We start from the raw sequence: 18,903 nt of genomic DNA, 5'->3' as shown, positions 1-18,903 counted from the left end.
CACACACACAAAATCCAACGGAGATTCATCAGAGAATGCAAGCTGTTGATGGCAATTGTGTTGATGTGAGTACTGTGCGTCATTGGGCAAGTAAGTTTAAAGATGTTGAGGTGACACCTTCTGCTGTCTAGAATTCAATGACTGCACATTGCTTAAGTCGCATTGACCAGGGTTCCATACTTCACACTTTAACAACACAACCGTTCAATGCTAAGGCTTCCTGCCAAAATGGAACTGTAGAGGAGAGTCTACTGAACAAGCCAGTACCTGCCATATATGGTGCTTAAGTCGCATTGACTGACCGTCTGCGCAGAGTTCCATACTTCACACTTTAACAACACTACCTTCAATGTTAAGGTTTCCCACCACAATGGAACTGTAGAGGAGAGTCTACTGAACAAGCCTGTACCTGTCGCATACCAGTACTGCCATCTGTTGAGGAGTTACGAAGGGGGAGGCATTACTTTTCATTCACCCTCGTATTTTGGAAGTATTCTCTCCAAGTCCATTTGCAAGCATCACTGGCAGTGCCTATGCCCAAAGCTCAGCGTTCAACCACTGTTTTGCAATTATGTTTACCTCTCCATTAACGTTTCTTAATACTAAAAGCAGGATACATTGCCGAGCTTCCTGGGAACAGGTTCTTCTTTAGGAGAGGACAGGGTTTAGCTTATTTAAACCAGGCCAAACCAAGATATCATCAATACTGAAGATGTGTGTGCAAAGTAAACAAAGTAGGGCGAGTGGAGGACGCAGCTCTGCATGTCAACAAGCAAATTTGAAAGTTATGTTTACTTTCTTCTTGTTTGCTCACATCTATAGTTTCGAACCGTTCGTATTTGCAACGATTTGGCCTCAACTCGGCACAAACCAAAAGTAGGGACTCACAAATTGTATGTAAGTATGATGGGAAAGATTAAGTATGCAGGTCATTGCAAAATAATGTTGCAAAGGGAATGTTAATCGGAGGCAAAGAAGATGCAAAGTTATGTTTACTTTCTTCTTGTTTGCTCACATCTATAGCTTCGAACCGTTCGTATTTGCAACGATTTGGCCTCGATTCGGCACAAACCAAAAGTAGGGACTCGCAAAAGTATGATGGGAAAGATTAAGTATGCAGGTCATTGCAAAATAATGTTGCAAGGGGAATGTTAATCGGAGGCAAAGAAGATGCAAAGTTATGTCTACTTTCTTCTTGTTTGCTCACATCTGTAGCTTCGAACCGTTCGTATCTGCAACGATTTGGCCTCAATGCGGCACAAACCAAAAGTAGGGACTTGCAAAAAGTATGATGGGAAAGATTAAGTATGCAGGTCATTGCAAAATAATGTTGCAAAGGGAATGTTAATTGGAGGCAAAGAAGATGCAAAGTTATGTCTACTTTCTTCTTGTTTGCTCCCAACTATAGCTTCAAACTGTATCGCCAACGATTTGGCCTCGACTCGGCACAAACCGAAAGCAAATTGTACGTAAGTATGATGGGAAAGATTAAGTATGCAGGTCATTGCAAAATAATGTTGCAAAGGGAATGTTAATCAGAGGCAAAGAAGATGCAAAGTTATGTTTACTTTCTTCTTGTTTGCTCACATCTATAGCTTCGAACCGTTCGTATCGGCAACGATTTGGCCTCAACTCGGCACAAACCAAAAGTAGGGACTTGCGAATTGTACGTAAGTATGATGGGAAAGATTAAGTATGCAGGTCATTGCAAAATAATGTTGCAAAGGGAATGTTAATTGGAGGCAAAGAAGATGCAAAGTTATGTTTACTTTCTTCTTGTTTGCTCACATCTATAGCTTCGAACCGTTCGTGTTTGCAACGATTTGGCCTCAACTCGGCACAAACCAAAAGTAGGGACTCGCAAAAAGTATGATGGGAAAGATTAAGTATGCAGGTCATTGCAAAATAATGTTGCAAAGGGAATGTTAATTGGAGGCAAAGAAGATGCAGGAAAGCTTTTGGTCGCCAATAATGTATGATTATGCATTACGTGTTTTGGAACCAGGACCCAACCCAGTTGCACTAACCAATGAGGCGGTGCATTTTCAATGGGTCTTTCATGTTCGGTATTCTTTGATTCAATGCCAATTGGATTTGCATTGCTTCTATTTAAGAGCATCCAGGGTTCATTTGGGAATGCAAATTGAACTGCATTGAATGACAACGAGCCATACCATTTCCGAAATCAAAAGTGGTGGAATCGAACCGGAATGTGACACAAAGTCCTGTGATTTCTGTTTTAAAAAAGATACTAAAACCAACCAACCACCTTCAGAACGATCTTCTCCAACTTGGCTTAATCGTTCTTGCGATCTTGCTCTTCTTTCGTCTCCTCTCCATCCGAATACACAGTGGGCTCTTCTCCATCCTTCAGCAGTTTGCCAACATAGTGGTATTTAACTGAATGCGAAAAGAGAAGGGGAGAAAACAAGGCTATTTAAGGCACCATTTAAGGCATTTAAAGCAGTCTATACCACCTTAAGAGAAACATGAGAAGCTACTTAATCCTGAAGACAAGAGAAACCAGTTCTCTTCGATTTCAAAAACCAGTCAAATGAGAGCCTGCCAAGAAGGATATTCAAGCCAAGACCCGGGTCAGATTTCCCAGGGTTTTTTACTGATTCGAGTCTCATGCACCATTAAATCGAATGCACACCTTGATTTGCAAACTCCAAAAACAAAGAAAGTGTTTGCTGCTGAATTTCATGCGCAAAAAGTGCACTTTAGGTCATTTGGCCCCAAAAGATGCGCATTGCAGTTGCTGCCTGCTTGAGCTTCCTTCCTTAGAAACAATTGAGTTGGGATACCAAAGCTTCCAGCAATGGGAAGGAAAACATTGGGGTGCATCTTTGCTGTAGAACAGATACGGGGAACCCAGGCCCGGGGGCCAGTTGTGGTCTTTTGGGCTCTTTTCTCAGGCCCTCCTCTCTCTCACCATCCTATCCTATCTTTCTTACTCTCTTTCCTTCCTCCTTCCCTCCCTCTTTCTCCCTCCCTCCTTCCCTCCTTCCCTTTTGTCCTTCCTGCCTTCCCTCTTTCCTCCCTCCCTCCTTCTCTTTCTCCTTTCTTCCTTGTCTTTCCTTCATTCTCTTTCTTCCCTCCTTCCTTCCCTCTTTTTCCTTCCTTCCCTCTTGTCTTTCCTTCATTCTCTTTCTTCCCTCCTTCCTTCCCTCTTTTTCCTTCCTTCCCTCTTGTCTTTCCTTCATTCTCTTTCTTCCCTCCCTCCTTCCCTCTCTTTTTCCTTCCTTCCCTCTTGTCTTTCCTTCATTCTCTTTCTTCCCTCCCTCCTTCCCTTTCTTCTTCCTTCCCTTTTGTCTTTCCTCCCTTCTCTTTCTCCTGCCTTCCTTTCCTTCCTTCCCTCTTTGCTCCCTCCCTCTCCTTCCTTTCTTTCCTCTTGTCTTTCCTTCTCTTTCCTCCCTCCCTCCTTCACTTTCTCCTTCCTTTCTTCCCTCTTGTCTTTCCTTCTCTTTCCTCTCTCTCCTTCTCTTTCTCATTCCTTTCTTTCCTCTTGTCTTTCCTTCTCTTTCCTCCCTCCCTCCTTCTCTTTCCCCTTCCTTCCTTCCCTTTTGTCTTTCCTTCCCTCCTTCCTTCCCTTTTGTCTTTCTTTTCCTCTTTACTTCTGCCTTCCTTCCCTTTCTCCCTTTCTTCTCTTTTCTCCCCCCTTCCCTCAGCCTTTTTCTCCTTCCTTCCTTCTCTCTTTTCTACTTCCCTTCCTCCCTCCATCGTCTTCTATACTTCCTTCCTTCTCTTTTTCCTTCCTCCTTTCATCCTGGGGGATGTTGAGCTGGGAGAAGAGAAGGCTGAGAGCATGTGAACCGTGTTGCAAGATGGAATTATATTATGCTAATAATATAATATAATGTAATCTAATCTAATATATTACATTACATATAAATAATATTATAATGTAATACAATACTAATAATATGATATTATAATTATATATTTATATTACATATAATATTACTAATAATATTACAATATAATGGTATAGTACAATATAGTAATATATAATACTGATATTGTACTATGCTAATAATATATTGTAATGTGTGTGTGTGTGTGTGTGTATATATATATCTTATAATCCACTCTGAGTCCCTTTTGGGGTGGGAAGGGCAGCATATAGATGTCATAAATAAATAAACAAACAAACAAACAAACAAATAAAAGTCTTGGCCTTCTCTGCTGAAGGTTGCTGGTCTTTCCTTCTCTTTCCTCCTTCCTTCCTTCTCTTTCTCCTTCCTTTCTTCCCTCTTGTCTTTCTTTCTCTGTCCTCTCTCTCCTTCTCTTTCTCTTTCTCATTCCTACAAATCCCAGCAGCGCCTAGCATGGAGCCAATGCAGTTAAATTAGAGACAGTATCCTTCAAATAGGATCTCGAGTTCCCCTTTTGCTTTGGCTCAGCATTAAGGTTGCTCTATTATGCAAATGTAATGCACACCCTAATTTTTGCAAGGTCATTTAAGCATTAGATTTGAATAAGTAGGGTGATTCTCAATAAATAAACAATACTGGAAATTGTGCTTTAGCTGCATTAGTCACATTAACCTAACAGCACTAAATTTAGCTTGTAAATTTTTCTTTTCATGATAGAACCAATTATGAAATGCCGTTTAGAACCCAGGAACAAAAATCATGTTGCAATGTGCAATATAGAAATATTCATGCACGCAGACATGAAGCAAGTCCCTAAAACCTTGCAATTACAAGCATGCAAACATCTTGGGCAAGGCTTGGGCCTGGGAAGACTTACAGGTGAACTGCTGCTCCCAGTCGCTCAGGGTCTCTCTCTGCGTGGCGTCCAGGTCGGAGAGATCGTCGTATTCCTCCTTCAGGCCTTCTTTCTCCAGGCAGAAGGTGGCAAGGCCTCTGGACGCGTCTCTTCCGGCAAATATCCCATAAGGACCCTCTTCGCGGGCATGGCACAAAACAAGGAGGAAACACAGCATTTTAAAGGTGGAGAAGCCCGCTTCCTAGCTTTGCAAACTTTGCATGTTGGAGGCACGCTTTTGGGACATGCAACCTTTCATGACACCTGTTCTGTTACGCGCTGGGCCTGTAAAGAATTGCTTTTAAAAGAGGACGTGCAACTTGAGCCCAGCAAGAAGCCAGGGGCCCCCGAAGAGACGTTCTCAAGGATTTTCCACCACAAATGGTCTTTAGATGGTTTGTGAAGTATAACAAAGTCCTTTATTAATGAACAATCTAACAGAAACTTCTCTTGTCTTCAATAAAGTTAAACACATGCTTCCAGGCTTTTATGCAACTGGTGACTTCCTAATCATGTCCACGAGGGACAGGCAATTGTCTTCAATAACTGTTTCTTTACTTTAAAGGAAAATCCCTGTTTAACTTCTCCCAGGCTGACTGTCATCTAAGCCTTACTGATGTGGGCTCCGCTACCGGGTCGAACTGCATCTCGAGCACCGAGTGGACCTACCAGTAAGGCCAGTAGATTCTCCAGCTGGAGTTCTTTGGTCTTCCAAACTGTTTACCCTCCGAAATTCCTCAAAGCTTTAGGGCTGCTTCCCTGGAAATCTTTGGATGCTCTTAAGACTGTTCTCCCCTGGAAAGTCTTAAGGGTTGAAGCTTTTGTACAGGGGAAGCTTGCACATGTCCCCTAAATTAGCTTTCCTTACTGAGACTAACCAAAAATGGCTCCCTTCCCTTCTCAATTGCCTTGAACAAGGGGCGGAACCAAAACTTAACGATGATGGACAGGTGACTTGCCCTACGACTGCAACCAAAGGAAGCCACCTTTCTGCAGAATCCCTGAAACCTTGGACTGCAAGCAAACATTTAATACAAAGCAAATAAAGTTGGAGTTTCTGGTACAGCCGTACCAGCACAATACCATTATTCAGTTTTATGAGCAGCCTGCTTTGAAATTAAACCAACCCCTTAGAAAACTTCCATACAATACATCTACATAAATAAAAATGTAATGTTCGTTTGTGGGATTAACATAACTCAAAAACCACTGGACGAATTGACACCAAATTTGGACACAAGACACCTCTCAGGCCAATGAGTGACCATCATTCATAAAAAACACTGAAAATCACAGTGGAAGGGACTTAAAAAGCCAAAAAAGCAAAAAAGATGCTACAGTGCATGCGCAAAACCACATATATACACAAACACACACACATATATATACAAATATATATAGGTAAAGGTAAAGGTTTTCCCCTGACATGAAGTCCAGTTGTGTCCGAATCTGGAGTGTGGTGCCCATCTCCATTTCTAAGCCGAAGAGCCGGCATTGTCCATAGACACCTCCAAGGTCTGGGGCCATTGGCATGACTGCCTGGATTGCGCACAATCCATGTCCAGTCGTGTCTGACGCTGGGATTCTGATGCTCATCTCCATTTCTAAGCCGAAGAGCCGGCATTGTCCATAGACACCTCCAAGGTCATGTGGCCATTGGCATGACTGCATGGATCACACACATATATACACACCCAAAACACATATAGACAGACTGGGCCACAGCAATGTGTGGCAGGGAATGGCTAGTACGTACAGAAATCTATATAAATAAAAATGTAATGTTTGTTTGTGGGATTAGCATAACTCAAAAACCACTAGATGAATTGACACCAAATTTGGACACAAGACACCTCTCAGGCCAACGAGTGACCATCACTCATAAAAGCACAGAAAAACACAGCGGAGGGACTTAAAAAGCCAAATAAGCAAAAAGACGCTATAGTGCATGTGCAAAACCAAACATATATACAAACATATACACAAATATATATAGGTAAAGGTTTTCCCCTGACATGAAGTCCAGTCGTGTCCAAATCTGGAGTGTGGTGCTCATCTCCATTTCTAAGCCAAAGAGCCGGCGTTATCCGTAGACACCTCCAAGGTCATGTGGCCGGCATGACTGCATGGATCACACACATATATACACACACACAAAACATATAGACAGACTGAGCCACAGCAACGTGTGGCAGGAGATGACTAGTACATACAGAAATCTATATAAATAAAAATGTAATGTAATTATGTGCTGTTTTATTGATAATGTTGTGTATCTTATTGTCTATGTGTTTTTAATTGCTTGTATTGTTGTGTTTGGGCTCGGCCTCATGTAAGCCGCACTGAGTCCCTTGGGGAGATGGTAGCGGGGTACAAATAAAGTATTATTATTATTATTAATTATTATTAATAATGTTTGTTTGTAGGATTAGCGTAACTCAAAAACCACTGGACGGATTGACATGAAATTTGGACACAAGACACCTCTCAGGCCAACAAGTGACCATCACTCATAAAAGCACGGAAAAACACAGCGGAGGGGACTTAAAAAGCCAGAAAAGCAAAAAGATGCTACAGTGCATGCGCAAAACTAAACATATATACAAACACAAACACACACACACACACACACACACACACACACACATATATATATATATATAGGTAAAGGTAAAGGTAAAGGTTTTCCCCTGACATTAAGTCCAGTCGTGTCTGAATCTGGAGTGTGGTGCCCATCTCCATTTCTAAGCCAAAGAGCCGGCGTTGTCCATAGACACCTCCAAGGTCATGTGGCCATTGGCATGACTGCATGGATCGCACACATATACACACACACAAAACTCATATAGACAGACTGGGCCACAGCAACGTGTGGCAGGGAATGGCTAGTACGTACAGAAATCTATATAAATAAAAATGTAATGTTTGTTTGTGGGATTAACATAACTCAAAAACCTCTGGACAAATGGACACCAAATTTGGACACAATGCACCTTTCAGGCCAACAAGTGATCATCACTCATAGAAACACTGAAAAACGCAGCGGAAGGGACTTAAAAAGCCAATAAAGCAAAAAGACGCTACAGAGCATGTGCAAAAATGACTCCCCCGGCAAACAAAAAACACCTAAGATCATATCCACACTCTCTTCTGGACTACATCTCCCATTATCCCCTGGACCAGGCCCTTTAGGAGAGGAGGGTGATCCAAATGCACTGCTTCCAAGCTCCAAGTTTTCTTCTCCTTGGATTTCTTAGAGAGCATCCCCATCCCTGCATATCTGAGAACATTTAGGAGCATTAAAGCCAATGTAAATAGTACTAAAAGCTTTGCAAAAGGGGACGGCTGGCTTGCATATGAAGGGGCCTCTGTTATCTTCTGTGCCTGAACCATCTCCCTGCCTGGCCCTGGCCTTTGAGCCTTTGAGCCTATTCGTTGCAAAGAGAGGCAGAGATTGCAAGGAACACCCGGACCTTGTGCAATGTGCCATGCGCTCCTCCCACACAGATGGCATGCAAGGCAAAGCTCTACAAAGGCATGCATTTCTTCTAACATGCTCAGTTCCCAATCCTTTGATCCTAAATTAAATTTAAAAGTGCTTCCAATGACAATAAATCCCAGGACTCCCCAAACTGGTAATATTTTTCCTTGCAATGGGCCATAAACAGTATCTTCTCCATTCTTGCTCTTTGTGCTTATATATGAGAGTGAGGAGAGGCAAGTAGCTAATAATAATAAAGTAATATTAAGATCAGTAATATTATTATTCATAATAAATATTAATAATATTTATAATATTTATATTATTAATAATATTGTAAGGTAAGGTAAAGTTAAAGGTTTCCCCTTGACATTAAGTCTAGCTGTGTCTCCATTTCTAAGCTGAAGAGCCGGCGTTGTTCATAGACACCTCCAAGGTCATGTGGCAAGGTTTCCCCTTGACATTAAGTCTAGTCGTGTCCAACTTTGCAGAGTGGTGCTCATCTCCATTTCTAAGCTGAAGAGCCGGCGTTGTTCATAGACACCTCCAAGGTCATGTGGCCAGCATAATTGCATGGAGCACCATTACTTTCCCTCAGAAGCAGCATGTATTGATCTATTCACATTTGCAAGTTTTTGAACTGCTAGGTTGGCAGAAGCTGGGGCTAACAGTGGGAGCTCACCCCATCCTGCAGGTTCGAACCACTGACCTTTCAGTCAGCAAGTTCAGCAACTCAGCGGTTTAACCCACTGGGCCACCAGGGCAGAAATAATAATACAGTAGGTAAAGGTTTCCCCTTGACATTAAGTCCAGTCGTGTCCTACTCTGGGGTGTGATGCTCATCTCCGTTTCTGAGCTGGAGAGCCAGCGTTGTCCATAGACACCTCCAAGGTCATGTGGACTGCATGACTGCATCCAGCAGAAGTGGTACCTATTGATCGACTCACATTACATATTTTTGACCTGCTAGGTTGGCAGGAGCTGGGGATAACAGCGGGAGCTCACCCCTTCCTGTGGGTTTGAACCATTCACCCTTCAGTCAGCAAGTTCAGCAGCTCAGTGGTTTAACCCACTGCGCCACCAGGGACAGAAATAATAAGACAATAAGCACAAGCCAGTCAAGGTGGTCCCAGTGGTGATTGGCACACTGGGTGCAGCGCCTAAAATTCAACAGTGACAAATGCAAGATACTCCACTTTGGCAGGAAAAACGAAATGCAAAGATACAGAACGGGGGACAATGCCTGGCTTGAGAGAAGTACGTGTGAAAAAGATCTTGGAGTCCTCGTGGGGAGGAAGTTAAACATGAGCCAGGAATGTGATGTGGCGGCAAAAAAAGCCAATGGGATTTTGGCCTGCATCAGTAGGAGCATAGTGTCTAGGGAAGTAATGCTACCCCTCTATTCTGTTTTGGTTAGACCACATCTGGAATATTGTGTCCAATTCTGGGCAGCACAACTCAAGAGAGATATTGACAAGCTGGAATGTGTCCAGAGGAGGGCGACTAAAATGATCAAGGGTCTGGAGAACAAGCCCTATGAGGAGCAGCTTAAGGAGCTGGGCATGTTTAGCCTGAAGAAGAGAAGGATGAGAGGAGATATGATAGCCATGTATAAATATGTGAGAGGAAGCCACAGGGAGGAGGAGGGAGCAAGCTTGTTTTCTGCTTCCCTGGAGACTAGGACGCAATGGAGGAATGGCTTCAAACTACAAGAGAGGAGATTCCATCTGAACATGAGGAAGAACTTCCTGACTGTGAGAGCCGTTCAGCAGTGGAACTCTCTGCCCCGGAGGGAGTGTGGTGGAGGCTCCTTCTTTGGAAGCTTTTAACCAGAGGCTGGATGGCCATCTGTCAGGGGTGATTTAAATGCAATATTCCTGCTTCTTGGCAGAATGGGGTTGGACTGGATGATAGCCCATGAGGTCTCTTCCAACTCTTTGATTCTATGACTCATCTTGTGGTGTTTCCAATAATAATAATAATAATAATAATAATAATAATAATAATGAAGTGTCCGACGTGTGATCCAATTCAACAGCCAGCAGAGTGTCTGCTGTGGACTCACCTTGTTGTGTTTCTAATAATAATAATAATAATAATAATAATAATAATGATGATGTATTGTCGAAGGCTTTCATGGCCGGAATCACTAAGTTCTTGTGGGTTTTTTCGGGCTATATGGCCATGTTCTAGAGACATTTCTCCTGACGTTTCGCCTGCATCTATGGCAAGCTTCCTCAGAGGTGAGGTCTGCTGGAGCTGGGAAAAAAGGGGTTTATATATCTGTGGAATAACCAGGGTGAGACAAAGGGCTTTTGTAAGTTGGGCTGGGTGTGAATCTTTTCAATTGACCACCTTGATTAGCATACAATGGGCTGACTGTGCCTGGAGCAAACTCTTCTTGAAAGGTGATTACAGCAGAGAGAAAAACAGGCAGGGACATCTAATCACCTTTCAAGAAGAGTTTACTCCAGGCACAGTCAGCCCATTGTATGCTAATCAAGGTGGTCAATTGAAAAGATTCACACCTAGCCCAACTTACAAAAGCCCTTTGTCTCACCCTGGTTATTCCACAGATATATAAACCCCTTTTTTCCCAGCTCCAGCAGACCTCACCTCTGAGGAAGCTTGCCATAGATGCAGGCGAAACGTCAGGAGAAATGCCTCTAGAACATGGCCATATAGCCCGAAAAAAACCACAAGAACTGAATAATAATAATAATAATAATAATAATAATGAAGTGTCTGATGTGGGATCCAATTCAACAGCCAGCAGAGTGTCTGCTGTGGACTCATCTTGTTGTGTTTCTAATAATAATAATAATAATAATAATAATAATAATAATAATAATAGCTACATATCTGTCAGGACCTGTCCTGGTTAATTTAAAATATATTCATGCAATTTCATCAGATGTTAAGTATTCATGGTGCCGTATGCACTACAACTGGACCCTCTCCACCCATATGCATCTCAGGGAATAGGACGTTAAACCTCTGCAACTTGTTGTCCATGCAAACATTTGAACAGGGAGATGAAAAAGGCCAAACCGCTTGAAATTGGTTGCTCTGTTGAAATCTAAACCATGCCCTGAAAGCCAGAGAGAAGGAGGGCAAAGAGTCCAGGCGAGATGCTTCTCTTCCTTTGAACCTTCACCAGAAATTCCAGCCAAGCCTGATCGGCCTCTTGGTAAACATTACCTAAGAGGTGGAGGAGCAGCATTGCCCAATCTCTACCAGGAGGGATTGCAGGTGAAAGTACGGGCAGGCCGCCCGTGGCGCAATCGTGACTTGCAAGAGTGTGGAACCATAGCATTCATTGGGAACCCAGGTGGGTGGGCTCGTGGAAAATGGTGTTTTAATTATTTATGTAGGTTTTTTTGGGCTGTATGGCCATGTTCTATAGGCATTTTCTCCTGACGTTTCGCCTGCATCTATGACTTCAAACCATAGCTTCAAACAATGGCTTCAAACTACAAGAGAGGAGATTCCGTCTGAACATGAGGAAGAACTTCCTGACTGTGAGAGCCGTTCAGCAGTGGAACTCTCTGCCCCGGAGTGTGGTGGAGGCTCCTTCTTTGGAAGCTTTTGAGCAGAGGCTGGATGGCCATCTGTCAGGGGTGATTTGAATGCAATATTCCTGCTTCTTGGCAGGGGGTTGGACTGGATGGCCCATGAGGTCTCTTCCAACTCTTTGATTCTATGATTCTATGATTGAAAGGAGATTCCATCTGAACGTGCGGAAGAACTTCCTAACTGTGAGAACCATTCAGCAGTGGAACTCTCTGCCCCGGAGTGTGGTGGAGGCTCCTTCTTTGGAAGCTTTTAAGCAGAGGCTGGATGGCCATCTGTCAGGGGTGCTTTGAAAGCAATATTCCTGCTTCTTGGCAGAATGGGGTTGGACTGGATGGCCCATGAGGTCTCTTCCAACTCTTTGATTCTATGATTCTATGATTCTATGGCAAGCATCCTCAGAGATAGTGAGGATTGATACAATTTATGTATTGTTTGGTTTTAACTGTAACTGTGTACAGAAACATGTATGTTTGGCATCGAACCGCTGCCTGTTGTAAGGCCGCCTTGAGTCCTCTCCAGGGTGAGAAGGACAGGATACAAATATAGTATGTGTGTGTGTGTGCATACACACATGTATACACACACACACACACACATATATAATACATATATAGAGCCCCCGGTGGCCCAGTGGGTTAAAGTGCTGAGCTTGTTGACCGAAAGGTCGCAGGTTCCAATCTGGGGAGCGGCACGAGCTTCCGCTATTAGCCCCAGCTCCTGCCAACCTAGCAGTTCGAAAACATGCAAATGTGAGTAGATCAATAGGTACCGCTCCGGCGGGAAGGTAACTCCACGCAGTTATGCCAATAGCCATATGATCTTGGAGGTGTCTATGGACAACGCCAGCTCTTTGGCTTAGAAATGGAGATGAGCACCAACCCTCCCAGAGTTAGACATGACTGGACTTCATGTCAGGGGAAAACCTTTATCTAAACCTACATATATATACTGCATATACACACACAGATGCACACACACACATTTGGCTAGACTTACATTAAATAGTGTCCCTGTTCTGACTTAAAAACAAACTCAACTTAAGAACAAACTCACAGAACCTCTCTTGCTTGTAACTTGGGGACTGCCTGTGTATGTGTGTATACACACACACAGAGATAGGCTGTCCCCAAGTTAATGCTTTGCTTAATTTATTTATAACCCACCCAAGTTGCAAGTGCACAGACAAAGACACACATATATCTCAGTGTGTGTATGAGTGTATAACTTAGGGACTGCCTGTATGTGTGTGTGAACACGTACACACACACACACAGAGGCAGTCCTCAAGTAACGTGTGTGTGTGTGCATGTGTGTGTATGTAGTCACTATGCCACTTATGAAATGTCCCTGTTCTGACTTACCTACAAACCCAACTTCAGAACAAGTTTATCTCAGTGTGTGTGTAACTTGGGGACCCCCTGTGTGTGTGTGAACACATATATACATACATATACACACACACATACACACACACACAGCCTCAAGTAACAATGTGGAGTGACACTTATGTCTTCAAGTTGCAAGTGCATACACAGAAGCAGACACACACATACAGGCAGTCCCCAAGTTGCACACACACACACACACACATATATATGCTTCTGTGTATGCACTTGCAACTTGAAGACTTGTCTAACTGTGGGTGGGTGCTACAAATATATATATGGCTGGAAATGCCCCTGTTCTGGCTTGTTTGTAACTTGGGGACTGCTTTTGTGTGTGTGTGTGTATTTGTGGCTGGAGTGACAGTTTTGAAATGTCCCAATTCCAACTTCCATACAAACCCAGCTTCAGGGCAAAACTACAGAATGGGTCTTGTTCGTAACTTGGGGAGGGCCCTGCCTACCAAACCCCAAGACCCAAGCTTGTCCATGACCTTCCCTCTGTCCTTGCCTGAAACCCATGTTTGCAACTGGATGTGGGCAGGGAGAAGGCACAGGCCCCCTTCCCCAACCCAACCCCCCCCCCCCACACACACAGAGGAAGTCCACTACAGGACTGATCTTGGTGGTGACTTGGAGATGGCCTGCCTACCAAATCCCAAGACAAGTTGGGTTTGTATGGAAGTCGGAACCGGGGCATTTCCAGCCATATATATATATACTTGTCTAAGTAGATATATGTGGCTGGAAATGCCCCTGTTCCGACTTTCATACAAACCCAGCTTCAGGGCAAACCTATCTTGTTCGTAATTTGGAGAGGTTCCTGCCTACCAAATCCCAAGACAAGTATATATATGGCTGGAAATGCCCCACTTCGGACTTCCATACAAACCTAACTTCTGGGCAGACCTACAGGACTGATCTTGGTGGTGACTTGGAGATGGCCTGCCTACCAAATCCCAAGACAAGTTGGGTTTGTATGGAAGTCAGGACTGGGGCATTTCCAGCCATGTATATACTTGTCTAATGCCCCAGTTCCGACTTCCATACAAACCCAGCTTCAGGGCAAACCTACAGGACTAGTCTTGTTTGAATTTGGGGAGGGCCCTGCCTACCAAATCCCAAGAGAAGTATAGATATGGCTGGAAATGCCCCAGTTCCGACTTCCATACCCACCCAACTTCAGGGCAAAACCTTCAGGGCTGATCTTGGTGGTGACTTGGGGATGGCCCTGCCTACCAAACCCCAAGACCCGAGCTTGCCCATGGCACTCCCTCTGTCCTTGCCTGAAACCCATGTTTGCAAATGGATCTGTGCCGCACACACACACAGAGACAGTCCCCAAGTTACAAGTAGATATATGGTTGGAAATGCCCCAGTTCGGACTTCCATACAAACCCAGCTTCAAGGCAAACCTACAGGATTGGTCTTGTTCGTAACTCAGGGACAGCCCTGCCTACCAAATCCCAAGACCCAAGCTTGCCCATGACACTCCCTCTGTCCTTGCCTGAAACCCATGTTTGCAACTGGATCTGTGCAGGAAAGAAGGCGTAGGTCTCCTTTCCCAACCCAGGCCCCTCTTCCCACACACACACACAGATTACAAGTGTATACATGGCTGGAAATGCCCCTGTTCTGACTTTTATACAAACCCAGCTTCAGGGCAAACCTATCTTGTTCGTAATTTGGAGAGGGTCCTGCCTACCAAATCCCAAGAAAAGTATATATATGGCTGGAAATGCCCCGGTTCGGACTTCCATACAAACCTAACTTCTGGGCAGACCTACAGGACTGATCTTGTTCGTATCTTGGGGACAGCCCTGCCTACCAAATCCCAAGACAAGTATATATATGGCTGGATATGCCCCAGTTCGGACTTCCATACAAACCCAACTTTTGGGCAGACCTACAGGACTGATCTTGGTGGTGACTTGGGGATGGCCTGCCTACCAAATCCCTAGACAAGTTGGGTTTGTATGGAAGTAAGGACTGGGGCATTTCCAACCATGTATATACTTGTCTAATGCCCCAGTTCCGACTTCCATACAAACCCAGCTTCAGGGCAAACCTACAGGACTAGTCTTGTTTGAATTTGGGGAGGGCCCTGCCTATCAAATCCCAAGACAAGTATAGATATGGCTGGAAATGCCCCAGTTCCGACTTCCATACAAACCCAACTTCAGGGCATACCTACCTGACTGGTCTTGTTCGTATCTTGGCACTCCCTGTGTCCTTGCCTGAAACCCATGTTTCCAAATGGATGTGGGCAGGGAAGAAGGCGCAGATCCAATTCCCCAACCCAGGCCCATAGCCCCCCCCCCTCCGCCCCGGTTACAAGTGTATATATGGCTGGAAATGCCCCTGTTCCGACTTCCATACAAACCCAGCTTCAGGGCAAACCTACAGGACTAGTCTTGTTTGAATTTGGGGAGAGCCCTGGCTATCAAATCCCAAGACAAGTATAGATATGGCTGGAAATTTCCCAGTTCGGACTTCCATACCCACCCAACTTCAGGGCAAAACCTTCAGGGCTGATCTTGGTGGTGACTTGGGGATCCCTCTGTCCTTGCCTGAAACCCATGTTTGCAACTGGATCTGTGCCACAAACACACATACACACAGAGACAGTCCCCAAGTTACAAGTAGATATATGGTTGGAAATGCCCCAGTTCCGACTTCCATACAAGCCCAGCTTCAGGGCAAACCTACAGGACTGGTCTTGTGGGTGACCTGGGGAGGGCCCTGCCTACCAAACCCCAAAACCTGAGCCTGCACATGACCCTCCCTCTGTCCTTGCCTGAAACCCATGTTTGGAACTGGATCTGTGTCACAAACACACACACACACACACACACACAGAGAGAGACAGTCCCCAAGTTACAAGTAGATATATGGTTGGAAATGCCCCAGTTCCGACTTCCATACAAACCCAACTTCAGGGCAAACCTACAGGACTGGTCTTGTGGGTGACCTGGGGAGGGCCCAGCCTCCCAAACCCCAAGACCCGAGCCTGCCCATGGCACTCCCTCCGTCCTTGCCTGAAGCCCATGTTTGGAACGGGATGTGGGCAGGGGGGAAGGCGCAGGCCCCCTTCCCCAACCCAAGCCCCTCTCCCTCCTCTCCCTCCTCTCTTTCTCACCGGGCCCGTAGAACTTCCTCCCGCGGGAGACGTCGAAGACCTTCCCGTTGATGGCCATGAGGATGCGGGGGTTCTGGACGCCGTCGAAGGGGCGCAGCTCGGCCAGGGTGAAGTCCCGGCGGCGGAGCTTGGGCAGGGGCGGGGGCGCGTCCTCCTCGCCCTCGGGCTGGGCCCGGCCCCGGTCCCCGCGCAGGATCTGGTAGAGCAGGAAGAGGCACAGGCCCAGCAGGCTCAGGTTCAGCGGGGAGCTCACCAGCTCCAGCAGGAGACCCCCGCCCCCGCCCCCGCCGCTCTCCCCGCCTGCGCCTTCCTCCTCCTGCGCCATGGATGATGCTGCTGACCAAGCGGAGAGAGAACCCGGGGAAAGAAGGAAGGAAAGGTTCGCCAAGCCAGGAAAAGGGGGAGGAAGAGCAGGAGGACAAGGAGGAGGAGCTGCGAGGGGTCGCAATCGGAATCTACGCCCCCCAAGGCCGAAGAGGAGCTGCCCACAAGGAGGCGCGCCGTGCGTCAAGCTGGGCACAGTTTTGCAAACGAGCTCTCCCTCTCCAACGCCGCTCTTTCCGGGGAAGGGAAGGCTCTCCAAGCCAGGAAGAGGAGGAGGAAGAGAGGAGGAAGAGGAGGAGGAACGGGGAGGGATAGCAATCGGGATCTACGCCCCCCAAGGCCGAAGAGGAGGGGCCCACAAGGAGGCGAGCCGTGCGTCAAGCTTGGTGCGTAAAGCTTGGCCGGCTGTTAGCCAAAGAGCTGTCCCTCCCTCCTCAACGCCGCTCTCTCCAGAGAAGACAAAGCTCTCCAAGCCAAGAAGAGGAGGAGGAAGAAGAGAGGAGGAAGAGGAGGAGGAACTGGGAGGGATAGCAATCGGGATCTACGCCTCCAAGCCCGAAGAGGGGGGGCCCAAAAAGGAGGCGCGCCGTGCGTAAAGCTTGGCACACTTTTGGAAAAGAGGTGTCCCTCTCCAACGCAGCTCTTTCTGGGGAAGGGAAGGGTCTCCAAGCCAGGAAGAGAGGAGGAAGAGTGTAGGAAGAGGAGGAACTGGGAGGAATAGCAATCGGGATCAAGGCTTCCAAGCCCAAAGAGGAGGTGCCCAAAAAGGAGGCGCGCCGTGCGTAAAGTTTGGCACGCTTTTTGCAAAAGCTGCTCCTCTTCAAGGCTGCTCTTTCCGGGGAAGGGAAGGGTCTCCAAGCCAGGAAGAGGAGGAGGAAGAGAGGAGGAACTGGAGGAAGGGGGGGGGGGGGTAGCAGTCGGGATCAACGTCCCCACAAAGCCAAAGAAGAGGTGCCCAAAAGGAGGCGCGCCGTGCGTAAAGCTTGGCACGCTTTTTGCAAAAGAGCTCTCCTTTTTTGAACGTCGCTCTCTCCAGGAAAAGGAAGGCTCTCCAAGCCAGGAAGAGGAGGAGGAAGAGAGGAGGAAGAGGAAAAGGAACTGGGAGGGGTAACAATCGGGATCTGCGCCCCCAAGCCCAAAGAGGGGGTGCCCAAAAAGGAGGCGCGCCGTGCGTAAAGCTTGGCACACTTTTGGAAAAGAGGTGTCCCTCTCCAACGCAGCTCTTTCCGGGGAAAGGGAAGGGTCTCCAAGCCAGGAAGAGGAGGAGGAAGAGTGTAGGAAGAGGAGGAACTGGGAGGGATAGCAGTCGGGATCAAGGCTTCCTAGCCCAAAGAGGAGGTGCCCAAAAAGGAGGCGCGCCGTGCGTCGAGCTTGGCATGCGTTTTGCAAAAGAACTCTCCCTCTCCAAGGAAAAGAAAGGTCTCTAAACCAGGAAGAGAGGAGGAAGGGGAGGAACTGGGTGGGGTAGTAATCGGGATCAACGCCCCCAAGCCCGAAGAAGGGGTGCCCAAAAAGGAGGCGCGCCGTGCGTAAAGCTTGGCACACTTTTGCAAAAGAACTCTCCCTCTCCAACGCAGCTCTTTCTGGGGAAGGGAAGGCTCTCCAAGCCAGGAAGAAGAGGAGGAGCGGGGGGTGGGGATACTATTCTGGGTCTGCGCCTCCAAGCCCGAAGAAGGGGTACCCAAAAAGGAGGCTTGGCAGGCTGTGTGCAAACGAGGTGCCCCTCCTCAAGGCCGCTCTCTCCAGAGGAGACCAAGCTCTCCAAGCCAGGAAGAAGAAAAGGAACTGGGAGGGATACTAATGTATTGACGTTATATTGATGTATTGATGTGCTCTTATATTGATGTAGTTGCCTTAGTTGCTGTTTTTAAATGCTAGTGTTGTGCACTTTGTATATTGACCTGGTTGTAAACCACACTGAGTCGCCTACCGGCTGAGAGAGTGCAATATACAATTAAAGTAAATAAAGTAAATAAATAAATACTAACTGGGATCAAGGCCTCCAAGCCCAAAGAGGAGGTGCCCGACATTCCCAAATCACACTGCATGGCAGAAGAGGGTGGCCCTTGTTTGTTTGTTTTTTACAGTATTTATATATTCCTCCCTTCTCACCCTGCAGAGGACTCAGGGCAGATCACAATGCACATCTACATGGCAAACATTCTGTGCCCTTGCGCTTGGGGGCTATTATTCTTAATGAAGGAGGGATGGACGCCGCACCTTTCCCC

General features: G+C 46.3%; 1 protein-coding gene across 1 annotated transcript; it reads right to left on the bottom strand.

Moving 5' to 3' along the window:
* Positions 1-493: 493 nt before the first annotated feature.
* PGRMC1 (progesterone receptor membrane component 1) lies at positions 494-16,914 on the bottom strand. The gene is made up of 3 exons (XM_060756013.2): positions 16,352-16,914; positions 4,756-4,911; positions 494-2,400 (listed from the first exon to the last, which is right to left on the bottom strand). The coding sequence occupies exons 1-3, from the start codon at positions 16,674-16,676 to the stop codon at positions 2,297-2,299; spliced, it is 585 nt and encodes a 194-aa protein (XP_060611996.2). The 5' UTR covers positions 16,677-16,914; the 3' UTR covers positions 494-2,296.
* Positions 16,915-18,903: the final 1,989 nt, after the last annotated feature.

Source organism: Anolis sagrei, chromosome 10 (assembly GCF_037176765.1).
Source record: "Anolis sagrei isolate rAnoSag1 chromosome 10, rAnoSag1.mat, whole genome shotgun sequence".
Classification (NCBI taxonomy): domain Eukaryota; kingdom Metazoa; phylum Chordata; class Lepidosauria; order Squamata; family Dactyloidae; genus Anolis; species Anolis sagrei.
The sequence above is the reverse complement of the archived record's forward strand: the minus strand, read 5'-3'. Positions and strand labels throughout refer to the sequence as shown.